Source organism: Podarcis muralis, chromosome 8 (assembly GCF_964188315.1).
Source record: "Podarcis muralis chromosome 8, rPodMur119.hap1.1, whole genome shotgun sequence".
Taxonomy (NCBI): Eukaryota; Metazoa; Chordata; class Lepidosauria; order Squamata; family Lacertidae; genus Podarcis; species Podarcis muralis.
In genome coordinates, this window is record NC_135662.1 from 27,191,915 (window position 1) to 27,208,547 (window position 16,633).

The window sequence follows — 16,633 nt, forward strand, 5'->3', positions numbered from 1 at the left end:
CTGTACGCTTGACTTGGTTCTTGCTAGCTCAAATGCTTACACATTTACCTACTCCATTTTAGTAAGTTCCCTCAAATTACTTAGTAAGTCCCTGTAATTGATTGGTGAAAGCAAAGTACTATTGTGTCTACTGACACATTAGAATTTTCCACTAAGCATGTTATGTCTAGATTTTGTGTTTTGCAAGATGTCTAAATTTATTAACCTGTAACTAAATTTTTTTTTTCTGCTTTAGCAACAAGTTTGTTTTGAAATAAGTTGATCTAAAGTCAGTTCTGTCATCATGCCTCTTATATTTGAATTAGAACTGCCACTAATAGCTGGAAAGAGGATTCCATCTTTTTAATCAGATCAAGCCATTATAGTGAAACTACTTTAGCCACCTCTACACAAAATCTGTAGAACAGTGAACTAGAAAATTAGAACATTATTGAGGATGCTGTTCTTGGTGTTGAGCCTGACGCTTAAGCAGGTGTAAAAGAAAGTCTTCCCTCATTCCTGGGCGAAAACAGGCCATTTGGTGGTACTATACTATGTGGGAGAAAGTGCTGATCATTGCCTCAGTTCTGAGACCTGTATGTCCAATTTCAGAAACTGTTCCTACACTACAGATGTGGGGTATTCTTGAACTAGTACACACATGGATGGGAAATACTATGTTCTGTGAAAAAAGAAGCAAATTACATACAACCATGACACATTTTGAGTTAGATAACCTTTAAATTCTCTATTAAAAGAAGTAAGTGGAATAACCTTCATTACCAGAGACACATAGCTTTCCATTCACAATACTCTGACCTAGGGAGTTTAAAGATGTCATGTCCTTCTACATTAATTGGGTCTTGAGTCACACATGTGACTTCCATTATTACAATTTTTCAATTAATTATAAATTATTGCCTCCAAGGATTTAAAATAAGGACTGTCAATTTACAAAACCAAATCCTTCTAAAAATATCAGCAACTGACAGCTTTTCCTGCCCTAAGTTAATTTCTACTTACATAAAAGCACTTGCATAATTTCTTGGTATCACTTCAGTCAATAAAACAAATTCACAATCTAGAGGCTTATTTTGAAAATTACCACCAATTTAAACAACCTGCAATCCGTATTTAATTTCATAGCAAAGCACCTTTGCAAAGAGAAGCTTAACATTAGTATCTGGGTGGTTGAGAACTATCGACTTAAGAGGCTAACAGACTCATGTAACTTGTTCAGCTGCGTCATGTGTTGCAAAACAGCACATGCTTGGTTGTTTATATTGCGTTCATTAGTGAATCTTACCCTTTTCATTCTACTTGTGGTTTTATCAAAGAGCCCTTCTCTTCCTGGCAATAATAAACTGAGAACACTACAGTGTGAGTGCAACACCACATACAATATTACACCAATATTATAGGGAGATTGTCATGGGCACAGCCAGGATTTATTGGGGGGGGGGGAGGCTTTATTCCAGGGGGCGGAACCTCATTTAAGTATTTTTATTAGTTTATTTGATTTAGAAACATCTGCAAGATCCTAAAACTTTCTGCACTACCAAAGGCTTGGAAGAGGGAATATTAACTGGTATAATGCTGTATTCTGGCAGAACAGCGAGCAGATATAAGTACTCCAATGAATTAGCTTTGGGTAGTCCTTATTCTTTTGCATTTATTGAATTATTTCACAATTCTTTTCAAAGGTAGTTTGTAACAAAATACACAGCAGCTATCATTAAGATGCATAAATGCATTTGGGCTTATTGCCCCATTTTCCCTTGAACGTAAGACAACAAACTACCAAATCTCCAATCTGCTTTTTAAACTGCCCAGGCTTAAAAAGTGATTTGCTGCTCAGAAAGGGATCTCTGCAGAAAACAAAATGCCCCCAATTTATCCCAGTATAATCACAAGCTCTATCAAGAACAGTGTGTGTTGCCTCTTTGGCTTACAGTAACTTAACTTGTATGTGCCTCTGAGGCCTCAAAGCCTGAGTTCCAAGTCCAAGCTAGTAGGCTTTGTGTGTGTAAGAGAGAAAAGGCAGCTTAATTTTTTTAAAAAAACAAAAACCCTGAAGTTCTCCATATGCATTGGGATTTTAGTTTACTGTTCAACTCCCAAAATGGTAAACTGGCAGATTTGCAAAAAAGGAAAAGGAACTTTGAACTTAATTTTGTACAACCGTTTAGGCTCCTTGTGCAACATGAACCCAGAAATACTATCGTATACTGCAGAGCACATAAGAGAATAATCTGAATTACCGCAAATGTTTTCCCTTGCTAGGAGTGATTGATAACCTTCATAGTGGTAGAGCAATCCTAGTCCCCAAAATTAAACACATTACTGTTAAATTATATTTTGATCACATTTTTTTCATGTTTCCTCCATTGTGAGCAAACATAGGTTTAAAAGTTCTCTTTAATGAATCAAACCCCAACAGTTAAACAGTATGCACAGGGAGCTGACTATGGAAACTACTGAAGGCAGTCAGGTGTGATTTGTGTGTTGAAGGTGAGGGAAAACTGCTTGCATGCAGAACTGACACATATACACAGGGAATGCAGCTAACAGGCAAATCCAAAGAAAGTATGCTTAATACCCTTTGAAATCAAAGTTTTAGAACTTAAGGTATTCATAATTCACATCATTTAGTAGTGTGTAAGGAACCACATCCTTTTTCTTGTGGTTTTTATTGCTGCAATTCTTTTAATCAAGCTACTTTTATTTCATCATTGTTGATCTGCAGTAATGAAAACTACAGGTGTTTCCCTGTCTTTACATACGACATTGGAACATGATGTGCACGGTAAAAAGCAATTTCAAAGGGACCTAAAGGTGAGTTTAGTCATCTCTGGACTGGGCTGTGTGCGTCCAATCAACACTAGTTCTGTTTGAGACCAGAGAGATCAGGCACATCTTGAATGTTGAGAATCCTGTGATGCTCAATCTGAACAAGACTTCCATGCTGAGCTGTTATGAAAATACCTTTTACAAATAAAAGTCCTGTGACAGAGCAGGGTATTCATATAAAACACTTTGTTTCCAAGGCATTAATATTTTTACTACAGCAGTAAATCCATTATGCGATCCCTCATAACGATGTTACATAAGCAGTACTTCATTTTACACCACTGTAGAAGAGGCTAGTGTGCTACATTTCATATGGCATGCCTGCGTACTTATGACAACTGCTTCCAACTACCAACTGTGCTGGAATATCAATCTGGAGTATCATTTAACTGTTTCCGTTCGCAACTATCTTTATTTTACAGGCCATTTCAAAAGTTATAAATACTTCCCACAACAACCAAGGGTAAAATAAAGTACTTGCTGCAAATCAACTGCTGAATATTTTTTTTTACTTTGTCTTAAAGAAAAGCTTCTATATTTCAACCATGGTCTAGTTTTATATAGCAAAACTATTAGTTCATGAGTAGAAACCATTTTTCTCTAGAGTGGTAAATATTTTCTCATCAGCGTACAAAACCAAATAAAATCTGCACGACTTATAATCATTTACTGTTTCTTTTAACTGGAAGCAATTCCAGTAAAAACAATTTTTTACAGGCTGGAATACTGTAGTCTCATTCTCTACAAGGCAATGAAAGTATGAAGAACACTTATGGATAACAAAAACAAGGCTGCCAATGACTAGATGTTATGGGTCAGTTATTAGCATATGCCTGTAGTTCCTTAGATGATGTCTATGGCTGTTTGGTTTAGGGAACTCCATCTCCTTCTCTTTCAGCTATGAGTTGATGCTTCTGCTTCGTGACCAAATGCCGTGTAATGCCCAGTGCCCCCCCTTTTAAAAAACGTACAAAATTGTCTCCAATCAGTGGACCTACTGCAAAAAGATTGGGTTCCTTTGTGCACTCATATGTATATGGATCAATTTCAATAGGGTTACCCTTGCACGTAATTGGTTCATTTGGGTTATGGCCTATACCCTGGCCTTGGCCCTTCAGGAAGCATAGGTTAGGATGAGAACCTATTAACACTAAGGCTACAGAGAACTTTAAGATCTTCTTCAATCCAGAGGCACTCTGCAGGACACATTTCATATCTGGCTGAAATGAAAGGACCCGATGTTCTGGAAAACTGGTATAAGCATGGTGCAAATTATAGTCTGTAGTGACTGACTGAGTGCACATCATATGGTAGACCTTATGGTATTCGGGGTAAAGCTTTTTAGGCAACTGTTTGAAAATCAAACTTGGATCAGTAACCCTCCTACGGAATGCATGAATTACAGGGATGTTGTTGTTATAAGCACACAGAACTGCATCAGCTGCTGTAAGTCCACCACCTATGATCAAGACTGGATCCGCTTTCCCACATAATATTCCTTTGTCGACAGCAGCACCAAACTCAGATATGGAATGCAGAACGAAAGGAAAGTCTTCACCTTCTACTTGGAGTCTGCCAGGAGAATCAAAAGTTCCAGTGGCAAGAACAACATTCTCAGCAAACAAACAGAATGGCACATGAGAGCCATCCGCTGCTCTCTGATAACCTCTGATTTCCCAGTTTCTCTTGATCAGTATAGTCTGTCCACCTTGCTCTTCCAGTTGCAAATGTTGTGGCAAAACATCTTCACTCACTTCACTTTCATCTTCATGGTCCTGTTCTCGGTAAAGCCTTGAGACAGACGTTATGTACGTGTTTTCCCTGAAGTTTTTTTGAAGGCCCATGACTTTAACATAGTGCTTGTAATAGCTAGCAATTTGCTCTGGCAGAACTCTGTCACACTTTATATTTCTGAAAAAGATAAAGATAAAATCTGATGATTCATATTTAGTTTACTGTTCACATTCACCATAGGAACACCTCCTTAAACTTGTAATGTGACTGTACGGCCATATTCAGGTCAGATTGCTACAGAAAGAATTTTCAGTTTTTGTATTAGATCAGTACATTTGTTCTTTCTTTTTGGCATGATTTATTTTTTGAAATGTTTTCCCTGGTTATACTGGATTTGTTTTGCCCCAACAAGCCAGGATGGTTAACCAGCATTAATGTATGCTTTGTTGTTGAGATATGAATCCTGGCTTTTTAGGGCAAAATAAACCTATGAACACGAGTTTGAACATAATGCTAAACCATCATCTTCCTGGTTTGTTTCCCTGCTCACACAGGGGAGGAGTGAAGCAGGAGAAATGGTGGTCCTGCATCCATGTTCAGTTCAGTATAGTATGGGTTGTTAAGCAAAGATTCTTGGCTTTCTGTTATGTGCAGATGCAGAAAGTGGCTCTCAAAGCATGACGTTTGAAGCAAGGCACAGACATTTGTGAGTGATGGCTCAAACTCTTTTCTGACTTTTGCATATGCACCTGTCAATCAACCACATATTGCAATTCAATTAGTATTTACATTTCCAGCCCCTGTGTTGAATGGAAGGGCTGTAGATCATATGGAATATATATAACAATGTGAGGCCATATACCTGAGGTCCTATCCCCCGGAACCCCCAAAAGCTAGTTTATTATTTTTACTTAGCTCTTTAAACATACAAGTCTGAAAACCACTGGCAGTGCAATCAATCTAGCTATGAATGCAGGCATCAAACATATTTAAAGAATTATGTAGTAACAGAAGATTTGGTCTCAGGGAAATTATGATATAGTTTTCCCAGAAAAACAACAACAAATGAGAGTCTATAGAATGTTCAACAAAGAAGAAAAAAATTCCTAAATTTGCTGCCCAAGAGGGAATTTTTAAATCATGAGCAGCTAAGTTCAGATTTAAATTCTGAAATCATGGATTTTTACCACATTCAGCGGAACCCACTGGCACTCCTTTGCTCACAACTACGAGAAGTACTTAAACTGAGCCAAAACATGCTAGGCTAAGTTGATCACTGAATTCTCAAAAACACAGAGGTCAATGCCGAGACTATGTGAGCTTTTCAAAAATAGGGGAGGTAGAAAATTTGGCAGTCAGTTCTTCGGTGTCCCATCTCATCCAGCAGCCCTGGTTATCTAATCTATGAATTAAATTAAATTAAATCAAATGTCTTAAGCTTAAGTGTCAGAATGGTAGCCCATTGTTTACAAGCTGTTAGAATTATTAAATTACATGTACAAAATGTACTTTTGAAAAACAGATCACAGAAACATTGGAACTTTTGATTCTCCATCCACTGACAGAGGCAAATTTCCCCTCCATCAGTCATTACAAGAATGTTACAGTCCTCACCTTCGCTTGGTAGCAGTCCAGTCTTTAAATGTGTATCCAGGTAATTCCATCCAATCTCCAAAACTGATAGTCAGCATGGAACCTTCCATATTCTATGGAAAAGAAAATAATACCAGGACAAAATATTTAAAATATTGCTTAAGGTCATCTCATTCCACCTACCTAGGAGCAAAGTTAAATTGTTAGGCTTCATTTCATAACAAACAGAAAAAAGATCCCATGAATCATGTTCTAAAGGACCAGCCTATGTGCTATATTATCTGCTTTGCAGAAAGCTTCAACTTGGCAACTCTTCTTATTCCAGTTGTAATGTTTGGGACAGCTTGCCATGCACATCTTCAGGACAGCATGGAGTTTCAACTCCCAACATCTGCTGCTGGTATGAGAACTCCCTGAGTGATCCAGAGGATCCCGACAGCAAATTACACTAGACATTACAGCTAAGGAAATAAAGTCAGGAGGAAATCTCCTACAGCAGGTAGCCTACAGCCTTTGGCTTCATTTCTAGCCTTCCATGGTCTATTTTGCCAACTATGCAGCCCCACAATATTCACAAAAAAATATTACTAAAAATGCCCGCAGTTAATTGTGCAGGATGATAGTCCTTGGGGGGTGGGAAGGTGATAAATGGTCTGTGCTATATTATCATTGTATTGGCCCAAATAATCAAGTGATGTAACTTCACTCAGGGTGTAACTAAGTGTTGATCCTTTTAGAAACATATATACCTCCATAAAATCTAATACGAGGAGCGTAACGTATACCTAGTTTTCTACAAAAGGCAAGCACAAAAATGTAAGCCTTTGGAAGTGAGAACAAAGATCATTTACAAAATAGGTATGTAGTATGTGAAGTTTTTGGGAATTCTTTACACATTGGTTTATTCATTTAAAATATTAAGACACTCCCCATGATGCAGCGCCAAAACATGAACCTCTTGAAATGGGTACATGCCACAGGACTTACAACCAATCAGGAACAATGTGTGGTAGGTACCCATTGTTCCCATAGCCAACATGTAAGCTGAAGTTCTCTGATCAAGTGTGGTTCCAACAGCAAAATGGAAAAAGTTCTCACATGCCAAGCACCACCAGGTGGTCCTTTGCCAAGCACCATATGAGGGATATAGTGCTCTGGTTCCAGTTTCCAGTCAAGAACAGGTGGATAGTTAAATCCAAAGTCAGCATCAGGATGAAGCAGTGTGTCAAAGAGAACTGCAACAGGATTCGAAGAGCGTCCTTCTAGACCTTCCGCCAAGTACTCCAACTCCTAATGTGAGAAGACAGTTTTAAATGGCAATGTAACTTTCCCTTAGAATATAAAATAATGTGCAGTAAAAGAGCTTTAACTCTCTATACCATGTTTCTCAGGCCTGGCTATATATAGATATCAGATGTACCAAACTTGTACTAATTGTTTGCTTTTATCCCTTGGTTTCCTGATCACAATGAGTGCAAACAAGCTTCATTATGTCATCTGGCTTCTCCCCACGGATTACACACTTAAACCCTTGGGAATGATTTTAATGGAATCAAGTTTGAGCTGCAATTGATACAAGGAATTGATAGTATGTTTTCTGTATGTCATATGATTAGTCTCTTTTTAGCTGATGAAAAGAGACTAAACATTTGGGGAAGTCCAAGTGGGCTTCATGATGCCTAAAACCATTTTCAGCAATAGCTCATCCCTGTCATATCACTCATTAGAGTGATGTATACTGAACCCCATCAGCTAAGTTCACAGCCTATGGCCTTGCAGGTGTTATTGGACTCTTGTCAGAGTTTAATTGGCATGGCCAATTGTCAGGGATGATGGGAGTTGTAGTCCAGCAACACCTGCAGGGTCACAGATCTCCCTTTTCTGGGCTCCTGCAAAAATAAATCTGTTAGTTTTTAAGGTGATACAAGTCTGTTGTTCATGGAACACAGGTATATTAATGGTTATTTGACACAATGCCTAAACATTGGGCCTCTGTATTTAGATATAGTACATTTCTCATTACCAGGTTTGGTAATGAGAACTTCCTGGCAACATTTGCTGTCGGAGGCAGAGTGCCAAACAAGATATATTTTGGAGGCAGTTCTTATATTTTAAATACACAGTCATAAAAAAATAATTGGCATTTTGGATCCCCAAGTCCTATTTGACACTGAAAAACCTGAAAAAAGCAGAATACTTTGCTTCTACCATGATGCACAACAGAAATGTGAACTAATTTTTCCAAGCTAAGAGTATGTAATTGTATATTATATATGTAATGCACTTTTCTTCCAGGCCTGATATGCAATTAAATGTGTAATTTCATAAGTGGTAGCTTACCTGATCAACAATAGAAAGATGACTAGATTCTTTTAATTTATTATGCAAAATAGGATTTGGATGTTCTGTTGCAGGAGACAAATATGGCCTGTATCCAGACAGCATGTATGAGAGGCAAATTCCCGATGGTCCATTACCTATGGTATTTTAAAAATGATATAAGATTTACTAAAGTTTAAAATTGTAATCTGGACCAAGATAATGACCAAGATAATGACTTTAATCCATGAAAGACATGCTTATCTTCCCCTCATTGTGATCAAGGAATTTAAGAGAGCTCAGCTTTTGCTATAGGATGCCTAGTATTTTTGCAAATATAGTCTAGAATATTATTTGCCAAGTATATTACCTTGATATTGATCATTGAATTTCTGACTATACCAACACTGATCTGCTTATTGGTTACTAACTTTCTGAATAGTGGCAGAAGAGCTAGAAGTCCCTTGGGTCCACACATATTTGGCTAGATAATCAGACATGTAAAATAAAATTTTACTTTTACTGTTAAAGTGGAACCAGATTACTTTTTCATTTAATGTGAAGTTTCTTTGCTTTTTGACAGCTTTTTGTGCTGATATACAAATTTATTTCACAATATAATATAGTTTTAATTAGTTTATAGGTAATTAGTTGTTGATAATGTAATTGCTTTGAACCTGTATTTGATTACAAATCTGTGTTACTATTTATTTTGTTACTTTTTACAAAACAAGTTTGTTGCTATTGTAAATTGAAGGAGTGTCATGGGTGGGTGGGGAAGACTCTTTTCCTAGCAATGAGATACCTTGTGTTGTGAAAAGGCAGAAAAACCATCTGCAGCACTTTGGAATAATATTTGCATAGCATCATGTCACCGAAACTGATCCTAGGGCAGCATAGAACCTCAGATATCATAAAATAATAGTACTTCCTCCTTCAACAGTATAATCCAAACCACTTTCACTTCTAGGTTAACATCTAATATAAAACATCCTACATCTTTGCAGGCTACATATTTTATTCCAATTACTGTATAGCAAGGAATTTGTTTCACTGTTTCATGGTTTTAATAAGTCCCAATTACAGATACTCTCCCAGTCGCCAAATATGGAGACAAAGCTATTTTGCCATTCAAAAACTGGCCTCCCAAGTTGTTTCCTCCCCAACCCGAAGTAGGAGGGGCAGCCAACTGGAAACAGAAAAACAGCTAAGGATGAAACACTCTACTCTCCCTAAAAAGTGGAGGTGCTTGAGTCCTCTCATTTTGATTACATGAGTTTCTATGTTCTTGTTAGATACTTTTTAAAAAGTGCTTAATTTTTGTTGAAGTGCTGTTCAGATACAAAAAGATAAAGCACAGGTAAAGGTAAAGGACCCCTGGACAGTTAAGTCCAGTCAAAGGCGACTATGGGGTTGTGGCGCTCATCTCGCTTTCAGGCCGGGGGAGCTGGCATTTGTCCGCAGACAGCTTTCCGGATCATGTGGCCAGCATGACTAAACCGCTTCTGGCACAATGTGACAGAAACCAGAGCACATGGAAACACTGTTTACCTTCCTGCCACAGGAGTACCTATTTATCTATTTGCACTGGTGTGCTTTTGAACTGCTAGACTCATAATCAAATAGACATGATACAAAAGGAAAAAGAAATGGGGCTGGGAGAGGAAAGCGAGCATTAGAGCAGCTGCTCCTTTACAGACATGACCAGGTTGCATGTAATGGGTATATAGGGCCCCAAAGAGCTAGATTCAGTGACAAGGAGGTACACTTTGGCAATTCCTATTCTACTATACAACATTACCTTTTTCCCAGTTATGAAGGAAACCATTATAGCTCAAATATTTTTCCAACAGCATCAAATCACACTATACCTGTATAACATGATAACTACAATGCTCAATTATATCACAACTTAATAAGCAGTCCATGATAAGGCAAGGTTGTTAAGTTATAATTAATAAATTTCAAACACATTCAATTTTTTAGATTCTTAATCATATACTGAAATTCTGAGAATAACTCACCTATTACTACCACTGGCAAACTCAGTGGTGGGTCCACAGGTAGAGTAGCTTCTTCTAGTAAGGGCATTGTTTTAACATTCGTCCCAAAGCTGTCACCAAAATACTGCACTAAGGAATTCAAAAAGTGTCCTTCGGTTTCAGGGCTACAGTAGTTTCTATTTAAAAGGAAAAAAATCAGTTCATCACTCCAACACATTCTTAATAAAATAAACTTAAGTTAATATAAAGTCATTGGCCTGATTATATATAAGCAAAAGGAAGTCTGTCAGCATTTAGGAAAATTTCAGAGTTGCAAATCCACTTTGCCTTTTCCTAAACTGATACTGCTATTTTGGAATCCTACAGGGAAAAAGTAGGGGGTTTTACCCATATACGTTTACAAAAGGACAGACGAGTGTGCATGTTGAGTGACACACATTTCTTTTACAATAAATTGTCTGATACAATTTCTATAACTAATAATCAGGGGTAACTGGTCATACATTTAAATGTCTACGAAGCTATATTATTTTTTTGATATATTAACTAATGTTTGTGACTTGGATCCTTATTTTCTCTTCTACAGAAGGCTCCTTCTATTTGTGTTTTGAACCCAGAGGACACACCCATTGGTAGAATGGAGGAGGTGTTTTTTGCTGACTTCCCCTTCCCCCCCACCTTCCAAATGGTTCCTGAATCCTCCAGGGCACATTTTGGTGGGGCACCTGCAAGGGGAATCAGGAAACAATTGCCTTCTCCCTACCACCAGAGAGAGTATCCCATGAACTGAGTGCCACTCAATGGATCTTTGGATCAAAACCAAAATATTTATTAAGAAGAATGTATGAATTGGTTCCAAAATAGCTTCTAAGAATAAATCATTGCATAATCTAAGTGCAATGCAAGCGCTTTCTCAAGAATTTAAATGGAAATGTACAGTTCTGCAATTGGTTCCCTCCCTCCTCCTACAATCCAGGAATCTGCCAACTCTGACACTAATTGTATTTCCCATCAAATCCACCTCTAAGCTAATATTTAAGCAGGCACTGCTGGCTCTAGGACTGCTTTTGCACAGTCCTACAGTCGGCACATGTCAGCCTCAAGCATTTTCCTTTCCTTGGTAAAGCTCATATAACCTCATCCAGAATACAGTTGTCTGCCTCCCTGGAACCAAAAATCACACAGGACATTCATGCATGCAAACATACTTATATGCAGCTAAAGATACAGATTAAGCTTAGGACAAACCCTGCAGTGCCATACATGTGGCAAATTCATGGTTAAAATAATAGAAACCATGGATAAATGGAACCAATTCTATGCTTGCTGTCAACCATCAGGTCATTTAAATGGCTTAAATATAGGCACCTACGGTACTCTACTGCAGAATATATCTCAATAAAGCTTAATAGGTTCCCCACATCTCTGTTGTGGCTACAAACTAAAGGAAGCTATGTTGTTTTGCAAAACCACAATGTCTGCACGCTGACAAGTGTACCTTTTTCTGCTGTCCTCCCTTGTAATCTATGGAGTTTTACATTAAAGGCTAAAGGAAAAAAGTATTTATGGGCTTTTTACAGGCATCTGTGGACAAAAGGATGCACAACTAGATGGGCCCCAGGTCTGCTCCAGCAGGACTCTCATTCTGTTCATACACCAGTAAAAACCAGCATCAATAACACCTTTTCTACACTATACCAGTCTATTACAGTTACACATCCATCTTCACAGGAAATATCTTCAGATATTTAAAGTACAGGATATGACATAACACAACATCTGTTTAAAAGAGTTTGTTAAATATATGGCAGTTAAGTTATGCTTGCTTATGCCAAGACAATTAGAACGATAGCACTAGCAAATATTCTAGCCAGCCACCTTACACCAAACACCACCAGAAATTACAGCAGAAACTAAAATGCAACTGTATTGTTTGCACTGTAACCTACAAAACAAATGACTGCATACCCTTTTTGGGTGGTGTCAGCTACTATAAGTAACATCTGAAAGATCCCTATGAAATTTGTCAAAAATCAGAAAACCATGATGAGGTATTCAACACCCTTTCACAGTTGACCTACTATTTACCCATCAATTTAAATTTCCAGAGATACAGGCTATGAGTTATGGGCATTGGGTAAAATTATTTATGGCTCTACGATAGTCTGGGACTTGAAGTCTAGGATAGCCTAACTTTCTGAAGACATTCTTTTACCAGTTGACTACCAGAAAGTATCATTTTGCTCCATTCTATATCCATAAATTTAGCCTGCAACTGTAATATTTAATCAAAATCCAAGAATAGAAAGGAATTTTTCTCTTCTCTTCCACCCAACATTAAAGACATGCCTACAGAAATTCCCAGTCCATATACTGTTTCATGGAATGGTCTCAAGAACTAAAAGACTAAAGTGAAGCAGCAATGGGGATGATCAGTGCCTAAAAAATGGTAGACCTGCAAAGTATCTTACCTACAACTAGTTTCATCATGGAAGAATCTCCAGAAGTGAAGCGTACCTTCGTCTCTAAAAGCTTACACCATACTGAACGTGTTAAGTATTTTAAAGTGCCCAAAGCCTCTTTTGCTGTTTTATTCATGGAAGAAAGATAGAATACAAATATACTGTATACACAAACAAGTGAGGTGGCATGTGAGTGTTTATATAAAAGACCCCTGGACGGTTAAGTTCAGTCCAAGGCGACTATGGGGTTGCGGCGCTCATCTTGCTTTCAGGCCGAGGGAGCCAGCGTTTGCCCAGACAGCTTTGTGGGTCATGTGGCCAGCATGACTAAACCGCTTCTAGCGCAACGGGACACCATGACGAGTGCCAGAGTGCACGAAAACACCGTTTACCTTCCCACCGCTGCGCTACTTATTTATCTACTTGAAATGGTGTGCTTTTGAACTGCTAGTTTGGCAGGAGCTGGGACAGAGCAACAGGAGCTCGCCCCATTGTGTGGATTCGAACCACCGACCTTCCGAATGGCAAGCCCAAGAGGCTCAGTGGTTTAGACCACAGTGCCACCCACACCCCACTATGTGTATACACACACACACACAAAACCACGTGTGCACATAAATGCCATGTGTGCTGCAGAGAGGCGATTTCCAAGCCTACCTGCTTGTCATGCAACAACATTTCAAATCACGACCCATCTTGGCCATTCAGAAATCTGCCGCCGCCGCCATCATCATCTACGGAAAGGCGATGTTCCTTTTTGTGTGGCTCGTCTGGGTGGGCCTTTGCTTTGCTTCCTCCCTTCCCTCTGTCTTTAGGAGCATCAGCCAGCAACACACCTTACCATGCACCTTCCCTTCTAACTCCCTCCTCAGCACCACCACCCAAGTCGCGCCTCCAGGATGCTCTTCAAAGCACCTCACCTTCTCCCTTCCTCCGCTTACAGAGTGCGGGCACGCGCACGCGCGCGCCCCCGGCCGACCCCGTGACCTTCCTCCTTTGCTCCTCCATCTCCTCCTCAGTGAAGCGCAGGCCGGCCGGCTGAGGAGGAGCAGCAGCAGCGGGCAGGAAGGCATCCCGCGCGGACTCCCACATCGCGTCAACCGCCGGCTCTGAGAGGAGAGGGAGGAGCCGGAAGAGAAAGGGGAGGATGGAAGGAGCCTTTTCTTTCTCTCTCTCTCTCTCTCTCTCTCCCCCCTCCACGCCGTTCTCTCCCCCACCCCCCCCTTGACCCACAAACCTATTTCCCTCGGCCGGCCTGGCGAATAAGCTTTACCTGAAGTGACCGGCCAGGGAACACCGGCAGCACCAAACCGTCATGAGGGATTAACGGGGGTGGGGAGGGGGAGGGGGAAGAGAAGAAGCGTCGAGGCGGCGGGTCACCCGGCGGCAGATGGGGGATGTGGCAGTTGCTGCTGCTGCTGCTGCTGCTCTTCCTCCGCCGCCGCCTCTTGTTCTCCCTCCCGCCGCCGCCGCCGCACTGGGGGCCGCTGTCGGCCGGGCGCCTCTCCTCCTCCTCCCTCCCGCCTTCTTGCCTCACATGCGGCACTAGGCCAGTCACACGGGAGCGAGGGAGGAGCCTCCGCCTGGCACCGGCGGCGGCGGCGGCGGAGGAAGGGGAGGGAGGCGCCTCAGCCCCCCGCCAACGCCTTCCTCGCGGTCCTCCGCGGAGGAGCCGCTACTCCGAGGGGGGCGGGGAAAGGAGCACCGCTCTCCCCAACAACGGCCGCTGCCGCTGCTGCTTGACGGCGACACCATGTGATAAGAGATGAAAGTCGGCGGCGAGCGGGAAATGATGGGGGTTGCGCAGTAGATACGCCGCGCACATAGCGAGGTCGCGAGGGAGTCGAAAGTTGGGGGGGGGGGAGAGGAATGCATCGGGGTTTATCGACGCCTCGTTGGTTTCCATAAGTGGCACCGTTTCCTTAGTTTCTGTCCACCCCCTCCCAAAATAAACTCGGCCGGATGTCACCGTCTCTCTACACGCTTCTTCTTTTCAACACCCTCTTCCCCATTTCCGAACAACGTTCTCACGTGTAGGCACGCGGAGCCTGAGGGAGCCGGTGCAAATACTTCTGCTGCTATAGTTTTACAGCTGAAATGGTGGTCCTTATTATTTATGATTTTCAGTTTCATACATGTCAATAATTTTACAGTCATTTTGACATTTCAAAACTCGACTTCCCCCTCTTTCTGCGGTTTCTTAATCCCCCCCCCGCATATTCCAAATTAACATTTCCTCATTTATTCATTTGCTTTAAATGTATACTCTTATAAAAACTGCAGGTTATTGCAGTAATCCTGCCAGTGTTCTTTTCCGTTTACAGTTCATTTCCATTCTTATATAAAAAGTTTGTTATCTTGATTTCTTATTTTTCCGGTAAGTTTCGTCATTTCTGCATATTCCATAAGCTTTTTGTATCCATTCTTCTTTCTCTGGGACTTCTTTCCATTTTGGGGCAAGTAAAATTCTTGCTGCTGTAGTCACATACATGAATAAATTTATATACCGTTTGAGTAGTGCTGTCCCTATACTGTAATTCCCAAAAGGATCTTTTTAAGCACCTTTATCTCTTTCCCATTGTCCTCCTGGGCAGGTGGAAGCCTCCATGAGAGAGCACCTGGGCTTCTGGGTCCTGAATGTCCCCTGCCTGACATCTTGTGCCTCATTCCCAGCTATTAAGTGCTGGGGTGGGGTGGGGGCATCAGCTGAAGTATTATTAACAGATAACAGTCAGTGCTTTTCCACTAAGTACGGTAATTTGGGTTTTCAGTGGGGCTTCGTCCTACATGTGTCAGATGATACTTAGTGGAACCTTTGAGAGAGGAAACAGTATTTAAGGTGAAGGTTGTGTTCCCCACCAACTCTCACCATTTCTGACTCCACCACTTCCTGCAGGATGTGTGGGTCAAAGACACTGGGCTGCTGCGAGTTCTTCAGCTGTCTTGTACATATTAGTGCAGAGATAATCACAAAAGTATACCCATTACAGAAGCTCTAACTGTTCTGCCAAGTGCCAAACCAATGATCAGAGAACTTCTAGAACATCCCACTGCTGGTAATGGCTCCCCCCCCCCCATTTTAATCCTGATCTCCCCAACTTTTCTTTCTCGGAGTGATGCAATCACCCAATCACAAGGTGGTTGTGTAAAATTTAGCATTGATTGTGAGCTTTTTAAATAAATTGTATCCTAGTGAGGGAAAAAATCTGTTAGATGCACAATTATTTAGGAACCAGACCAGTTCTTGACCAAAACTATTAGCACCATAGGCGCCGACTCCATGGGTCCTGAGGGGGCCCGAGCCCCCTCAAAAATTCGTTTGGGGGGGCTCTGCCCCCCCAATAATTTAAGAAAATTATTAGGCACCTTGCCAAAAACCGCGCAGGGGACTCCGGCACGCGCCTCCCAAAGTGACCGGGAGCTCCTGAGAAGGGGCGGGCAGGTCGGTCAGTCAGAGGAAGACCCCCAGCGGCGGGACTTTAGAAAGGAATGGAGCCGCGGGGCCGAGGAACGGCGTATTCGTCGCCGGCGAGGGACCGGGGTGAGGGGAGAATGGAGGGGACGGGAGTTCCCGCCGCCGGAGCGGGGCTTTTTTTCTGGGTTCGGCTAAGGTGACGTTGGTAGGAGGGGGTGGCCACCTCCCGGCGCGAAGCCTGGGGAGGGCAGGCCGGTTCTTGCATGCAAAAGCACCAC

The 16,633-nt window shown here is 41.2% G+C and overlaps 1 protein-coding gene across 4 annotated transcripts; it reads right to left on the reverse strand.

The window, feature by feature from the left end:
* Positions 1-1,631: 1,631 nt before the first annotated feature.
* Positions 1,632-14,700, reverse strand: OSGIN2 (oxidative stress induced growth inhibitor family member 2). 4 transcript variants are annotated; one of them, XM_028736567.2, is made up of 6 exons: positions 14,214-14,700; positions 10,500-10,654; positions 8,497-8,633; positions 7,255-7,446; positions 6,178-6,269; positions 1,632-4,740 (listed from the first exon to the last, which is right to left on the reverse strand). In XM_028736567.2, the coding sequence occupies exons 1-6, from the start codon at positions 14,255-14,257 to the stop codon at positions 3,699-3,701; spliced, it is 1,662 nt and encodes a 553-aa protein (XP_028592400.1). In that variant the 5' UTR covers positions 14,258-14,700; the 3' UTR covers positions 1,632-3,698. The 4 variants fall into 4 exon arrangements, with proteins under 4 accessions (XP_028592400.1, XP_028592402.1, XP_028592399.1 ...); XM_028736569.2 differs by lacking the exon at positions 14,214-14,700 and adding an exon at positions 13,861-14,047; XM_028736566.2 differs by lacking the exon at positions 14,214-14,700 and adding an exon at positions 13,598-13,847.
* Positions 14,701-16,633: the final 1,933 nt, after the last annotated feature.